At 62.5% G+C, this 7,251-nt stretch overlaps 1 protein-coding gene across 7 annotated transcripts in view; it reads right to left on the reverse strand.

Annotated features, from left to right (window-relative positions):
- The window catches only part of CIB2 (calcium and integrin binding family member 2), a 17,401-nt gene extending 10,427 nt beyond the window's left edge, over window positions 1-6,974 (reverse strand). For 2 of the 7 annotated variants that reach the window (XM_035024300.1, XM_035024295.1), the window contains exon 1: window positions 6,863-6,955. In XM_035024300.1, coding sequence (XP_034880191.1) covers window positions 6,863-6,913 — 51 coding nt within the window. In that variant the 5' untranslated portion in view covers window positions 6,914-6,955. Of the gene's footprint in view, window positions 1-2,488; window positions 2,524-4,771; window positions 4,960-6,862 lie in introns of those variants that run through there. The other 5 variants (XM_035024294.1, XM_035024293.1, XM_035024296.1 and 2 more) reach the window with 5 other exon arrangements.
- Window positions 6,975-7,251: the final 277 nt, after the last annotated feature.

The following is a 7,251-nucleotide window of genomic DNA, read 5'->3' on the forward strand; positions in this document are numbered from 1 at the left end:
AACACCCCGGTGAGTGCGAACACCCAGTGAGTGAGAACACCCAGTGGGCACGAACACGCAGTGAGTGTGAACACCCCGGTGGGTGTGAACACCCCGGTGAGTGTGAACACGCAGTGTGAACACCCCGGTGAGTGTGAACATGCAGTGAATGCAAACACCCCAGTGAGTGTGAACACAGTGCAAACATCCATTGAGTGTGAACACAGTGCAAACATCCAGTGAGTGTGAACACCCAGTGTGCGAACACGCAGTGAGTGCAAACACCCCCCCAGTGACTGTGAACACACAGTGAGTGCGAACATCACAGTGTGTGAACACCCAGTGAGTGCAAACACCCCAGTGCGAACATCCCAGTGAGTGTGAACACCCCAGTGAGTGCAAACACACCAGTGTGAACGCCCCAGTGAGTGCGAGCACCCCAGTGTGTGCAAACACCCCAGTGAGTGTGAACACCCAGTGAGTGCAAACACCCCAGTGTGAACACCCAGTGAGTGCGAACACCCCAGTGTGTGCAAACACCCCAGTGAGTGCCAACACCCAGTGAGTGTGAACACTGTGGCAGAGCTGAATTAACCAGAGCAAGCTGCATCAGGAAGGGCCATCCAGTGAGGGGGGTGAGGGGGGGTCCTCTCCCCATTTGCACCCCAGGCCCGGTCTGGGCTTGGGTGGAGCTACAGCGGCTGGGCTGCTGAAGTGTTCAGAGGGCTCAGATTTGGGCAGCCCAGGGCTGTGGGTAGGGAGGTCCCCCCATCTGCCAAGGGACAAGGGACACCCCCAAAGACCTACCAGGTTTAGTCTAATCCCTGGCCTGGCCTTTGTGCCACCCTGTCCCCACGGGCAGCCTCGCTGCTCCCAGGAAGACCACTGGAGGTGGGGGTGGGGTGAAGCAGGCCTGTGTCCTTGGCCCTGCAGCTCCGAGCCGGGAACGTTCTCTCAGGGCAACTCAATGGGTCCTCAGCCATGCGATCTTCCGGCGCTCACTGGGGGCTAACACGCACTGCACCCAGTGACAGTGCGGGGAACCTGGGTCCCGGCCGACTGCAACTTCGCAGGGAGCCGGGCACCTGAGCCCGCAGGACGCTGGGAGAGCAGTGGCAGGAGTGCGGGGCTGGCGGGGCTGGGGGGCGCTCATGGAGCAGGTGGCAGTGGGCGTGAATGGGGTGCAGGAATGCGGTGGGTGGAGGAGGTGGAGAAGCGGCTGCCAGGCGGTGGGGACAAGCTCTTGCTGCCGGAGCGGAAACAGCCATGGGCCTCCGAAGCCCAGCCTGGGTGTGGCCACTGCAGCGGTGGGGGCTCCCCGCACAGAGAACCCATGCGATGAGGCTTCCGGGAGGGTCCGTGCCAAGACGTGCCACGGCGATGCCACCGGCAATGGCTGCTGTTGCAGTTCTGAGCGCCGTCCTGTCCAGATGGGGACCCCACCCCACGCATCACTCAAGCCACAGACCCAATCCCGTGTTCCAAACACCACGCCCTGGTGTTCCTGCCTGTCAGCCACGCGGGGAGGCATGCATCATGGTCCCCACTTTACAGGAGAGACGGAGGCTCGGCGAGGCTCCCAGCTTGCCCAAGGCCACAGAGCCGGCAAGTGGGAGCAGCCCCGGTCTGCAGATGCCACAGCCTGGGGCCTGTGCCCCCCACCCTGCCTCTCCAGGGTGGTGGACGTGGGTGTCCCCAGCTACCCAGTGGACAGGCTGGAAGAGCAGCCTGGGCAGAGGAGAAAGGACACTGCCCATCTGAACAGAGTGGTCAGGACAGTGACAAAGCACAGCATGCCCAGGAAGCTGTTCCAGGCTCTACCCCAGCCTGCCCATCGACCTCCAGGGAAAGCAGTCCCGTGACCCTGCCGGCTTTTAATGCCACCTGGAAGCTGGGGCCAGGTTTCCTGGCCCACTGTCTGATCCTGGAGCTCTAAGCTGCCAACCCTTCATCTCTTCCATCAAAGCCCAAAGAAAGGGGTTGTCCTGGAAAGGGAAGAGCACCTGGTGGGCAGCTCAGGGGTGGTGTGGGCATGCAGGCCATGGCCTTGACTTCTGGACCTCCCAGGAGCAGGAGGGCATCAGAGCTGGAGCCAGAGGGCCCTGAGGGCCTGCTAGTCTATCAGACAGGGAGCCCCTAGTCTGACAGATCCCAGGACACGGTGACAGCAAGGGGTCTGCAGTCAGAGGCCAGGTCTTCCATGACTCTGGCCAACTGCTAAGCCCCACCTGCAAAGTGGGGATAAAAGGATTCTCCTGTTACAAGGTCACAGTGAGGATTAAATGAGCGTCTGAAACCACCCACCACAGCGCCTGGCACCCAGGACGGAGAGGCCCAATTCCTGGCAGAGGGATGTGGGCGTGGGGGGGGGGGGGCACGTTCTCAAGTTCATGGCGGCCTGCGCTCGCGGATGCTCTTCCTCAGTTCCAGCTGGCTCACCCAGCCCAGGCGGGGGTCCCAGCCCCTGCCCCCGTCCCAGCTCCGAAGGGTGAACAGAAGCCACACTTACTTGAGGATGTCCTTCTTACTGAAGAAGGTGCAGTCCTGCAAAGGGAAAACACACACACAGTCCCTTACAAGTCCCTGGCTCCTTTCTCCCTGGGGACCTCACAGAAGACTCACTCCTGCCCCGCCCCCGCTCCCCCATGGCCCGGCCCCGCCCCTGGCCAAGAGCCGCTGCTTCCTGAAGCTTCTGACCTGGCCCGGGACTGTGTGCATGGTGTTGGGGAGGGCATTTACGGGCAGATGGAGGGGTCAGAGGTGGATGCCACTGCAGACTGCCCTGAGGGACAAGGGCTGCAGGGCCTCAGCTGCAGGGGTGTGCCATCCACACTGCGAGCCGGGTGGCTCTGGGGGCTGTGTGTGCGGGTGGCTGTGAGCAGAGAGAGAGCCCCAGGTCCACAGGCTGGGGAACACCTGCATTTACCCGGCCTCTGAAGCCTCACACACAGATGAGGTCACACAGGGAGGCCGTGGAGGCTAGGAGTGTGGGGCAGGTGGGCAGGGAGGGACTGGTGGCATCTGGCCAGAGGAAGGGTGGAGGCTGCTAGGGACCCCCAGGCAGGTGTTTCTCAGGGTGGGGCCAGCATGCACGTCCTACGGTTGCCAGGTCATAAACCCATCTCAGATGTCCTGCCCTTGTCTGGATGCCAGGCCACAGTGGGAAGTATGGAGGTGAAAAGCTCCCAGCAGCGGAAGGCTTTTGTTCTCATCCCTGCTGTCTGGCCCCTCTGCCTTTGCCCACCGCTGCCCCATGAGAGCAGGCGGCACCTTAGGCTCTGCAGAGCCCGAGCCTCCTGGGGCATGAGCGGAGCCGGCCCTGACGAGCGCTTGCGGCTGCTGCCCTGGACAGGACCTGAAGCCACTGGGCACCGGGGCAGCTGGACCGCACACTGAAGAGGGTCCCACTGGGCACCTGTGGGAGACCTGAGGAGGGGGAGCCGGCCCCATGTCGTCAGTCTGTCCTTCTGAGCCACATGCTGCTCCCCAGGGGTTGGACTAAGAGCCCTCACGTGGCCTTGGCCTTCTAGGAACCTAGGGGCTTCTCCTGGAGGGCTAGGCTTTGCTGTAGGCCATAGCTCCTCTGCCCCGCCTCCCCCCCCAGCATGGACAGAGAACGCTCTGCCCTACAGGCCTAAGACTGAGGTGGCAATTGTGCGGACTGATTTCCTCAAGTCCCCAGATCCCTGGAGCAGGCCCCAAAGGCGGCCCAGCTGAGTCTTCCCGGTACAGACCTCCCTTGGCCCCAGGGCTGGCTCTATGGCCTGAAGGTGCTCAGCAGAAGGGCCAGGGTCTCCCACCCAGCCTGGTGGGGGTGTCAACATCACCACCAATGGGGAGAGGCCCTGGCTTCTGCTCTCTGTCCCCCTGGCCTATCCTCGCTTCCTCTCCTCTCTCCTCTGCCCTGGGTTGAAAAGTATCTGGGTCCTGACCAAGGGTCCTACAAGGAAAGATACACAAGTTTCTCACATGACCCTCGTCCCTTATCAAAACCACTTACATCTGTCCACGTCAACGGTCCTCAAGGCGTGGTTCCTGGACGGGCAGCACCCGATTCTCAGGCTCCACTCCAGACCTACTGCATCACAAACTCTGGGGGTGGGGGCCAGGAATCTGTGTCTTTAGATCTACCACCTCCAGTGATGCCGATGCTTGCTAAAGTGAGGGCCTCGGCTCTAGGGCAGAATCACTTGGGGAGCTGTTTAAATCTCCTGTGCCCTCTACCAGCAGCCCCAGACCCACACCAGCACCAGCCCCAGACCCAGCAGCCCCAGCAGCCCCAGCACCAGCATGAACCAGATCCATTAAAGCAGAATCCCTGAGTCTGGAGCCAGGCATCAGAGTTTTCAAAGCTACTCTGATGACTGCAACGTACAGCCCAGGCTGAGAACCACACCTCAACCAGGCCTGGTCTGTGGGGGCTCTGATTATCCAACTTTGTTCAGTCCTCATCACTAGCCTATGGAGGGGAGGGGGCACGCAGTGTCTCCCCATTCTATAGATGGGAAAACTGAGGCTCAGCGACACTGGTAGCTTGCTCTTAGCTGCACGTACAGCCCAGAAGGGCTGACTGCAAGCCAGGCCTCTGGGCTTCTTGCCCACGGTCCGCTGGCTGTGAACAGAGTCCACCCGTGAGCACCGCACACGACCACGTCCTGCTGCTGTGTGTATCGCGATACCTCGCACACCGCACGTGCTCAATATGCGCAGGTGGCACGAGGAGCCAGGCCTCTGCACAGAAACCTCCCACAGGCTGCAGAAGGTGTCCGTGAAGACGCTGACCCTGCCTCACCTAATGTTTCTCCTCTCTCTGAGCACCAACAAAGCTGCCGTGAACCTGCTCATCAACTGACGGTTTGCTTTTTCTGCTGTTGACTTATTTGCCTGGAGCTCATTGCAGAAAAGGAGCTCACGGGGGATGAATATGGCAGGAACCTTAAAAGCTTCTCAGGGTTCTGAGGAGCCTGCTGGTGTTTCGTAGTCACATTCCCAAATTCTTGTCTTGCTTTGGATCCTTAGGTGGAGATAGAAGAGGGGAGTCCCCAGGTGAGTTACGGGACTTGCTCGTAGCTGAAAATGTGGGCCGCCTGAGCACGAGCAGAGCAGGGCCAGAGCAGCAGTGGTGGGTTCTGGGGAAGGCAGGGAGCCCTGCTCTGCAGATGGAGGGGTCTGGGAGGTGGATCGATTGATCAGGAAGGCAGAGAAGTCTGGAGAGAAACATGAACTTGGGAACCATTGGCACCTGTGGAGGGGGGAGGGGGAAAGGGGAGGAGGCTGTAACCAGGGCCCTGGCTGGCGAGGAGCTGGCTGGACAGCAGAGGGAGGAGGACTGGGGCTCTCAGGTTTCCTGTGGATTGGGGGGGTGGGTAGGTGGCTGTAACTGGGGCCCTGACTGGCTGGACAGCAGAGGGAAGGGGACTGGGGCTCTCAGGTCTCTTCAGCTCTCATTTCTCCCAGTCTGCCTGGCTCTGGCAGGAGGATCACAACCCAACCCTGGGCCTGGCCCCGAAGCGTAACCCAATGCCGGGCTGGTCTGAGTGGAAACCCAGGCTTCCAGCCCCACGGGGCCACTCTTCACTTCTGAGCATGGTCTACCTGTTTGCCTGTGCCCACGTGGTCCCCTGGAATGCCTCCTTCTAGGGCTGCTCGAGGGCTCCACTGTCTCTGATCCTTGCAAAGCAAAAGCCCCCCATTCCCTCCTGGTGTTCCCTGGCCCACTAGGGCCCTCCCCTACAGCATGCCACACTGCCAGTCTCTCAGAAGGCTGGCCGGGCTCCAAGACCAAGAGCACACACAGGCCGCGCCCCCAAACAAACGCAAAGAGCCTTGGGCTTGAGCCCTGACTGGCGCCTCAGCCTTTGTTTACTCCTCTGTGAAATGGGGCTGAAAACCACCCACTGTGAGGGCCCCCGTTCCAGAGTCTGGGACCACAGCAGGTGCCCCGTGACTGTGGCTCCCTGTGCCTTCTCAGGGCCTCACGTGAAGCTGACAACTATTAATGACAGTCAGGGTTTCTGAGAAGGGGCCTATTTTACGTCTGCCCACATCAGAGGGCTCCCACGTCCAGCCCGTTACCAAAATAACTACTGGGGAAGGCAGCAGGCAGCCTCGTGGCTCCCACAGCACAATCAGGGCGCCCTGCCTGGGGGGGTGGGGGAACAGGCATCACCTCGGGCCTCTTGGAGGAGGAAGAACGTCCAGGTTGCTGTAGACAGTCGGGGGTGGCTGCAGTGCACAGGGCAGGGCAGGGGCCTGGGAGGCGGGCCAGGGCCCCCGCGGGCCGGGTCTGGGGCTTCATCCTGCACCCGCGACCTGCACCCACTGGCGGGAGGGCTTTGGACCTCTGGTCTGGACAGTTTCGTGGCTCTGGAGGCAGGAGGTCCTAGAAGGGTCTTAGGGGGTGGCTGCTGGGGGACTCGGGGACCAGGAGATGGGGACTGGTCTCTGGCCTCCTCCTTGCTCCAAGTATTTCCATGCTGGGGCCAGAGGGAGAGACCCCTACAGATAAACAAGACACTCCCAACTTAGAACTGCATTTGGGGGGATGCACCTCACTCCCGACCCAGACAGGACCCCACTCTCCTGGGCTGCTTTCTGGGATAGGGGACCCTCCCTCCAGCCGGCGTTTAATGACCCGCCAACTCCGTGCCAAGGTGGGCGCTGGGGCAGGTGGCTGGGGAGGGGGTCGCGTCCAGCCTGGGGCCGAGAGCAAGGAGCCTGAAGGCGGGTGAGGCGCGCCGGCGAGTATCTCCCCACTGGAAAGCGCTCTCAACGCAAGGGTGGGGAAACTGAGGCCCAAGGTCACGCTTCGAGCTGAAGGCAGGGGCAGGCTCTGCAGCCGGCACGCGGCGCGGAAAGCAGGGGAGGGCGGGCGCCGGCTCACCTGGTAGTTGTCCAGCTGCTCCTCCGTGAAGATGGTCTGCTTGTTGCCCATAGCGGCTGCTGCGCCGTCGCCCGGGCGCCGGGGCCCGAGCTCGCGGCACCCGGACCCGCCCCGCAGCCCCGCGGCCCCCCGGAGGCGGGAGCGCGACCGGGAGCCGGGCGGGGGGAGGCCGCGCGACCCCGCCCCGAGGTGCGGCGCACCCACCCCGTCAGGGGCAGCCCCTTCCCGCCGCGGGAGGTGCCGCCCGCCTCTTCCCTCCTCCGGCCGGGCGCGAGCGGGACTTCCGGCCCGATGGTGCCAGGACCACCAGCGGGGCGGGGCCAGGACCTCAGGCCGGGAGGAGCCAAGACTTCCGGCCGGGCGGGGCCTGGACCACCAGATGGGCGGGG

The sequence above is a fragment of the Mirounga leonina genome, unplaced genomic scaffold (genome assembly GCF_011800145.1).
Source record: "Mirounga leonina isolate KUSES-001 unplaced genomic scaffold, KU_Mleo_1.0 Mir_178, whole genome shotgun sequence".
Lineage (NCBI taxonomy): Eukaryota > Metazoa > Chordata > Mammalia > Carnivora > Phocidae > Mirounga > Mirounga leonina.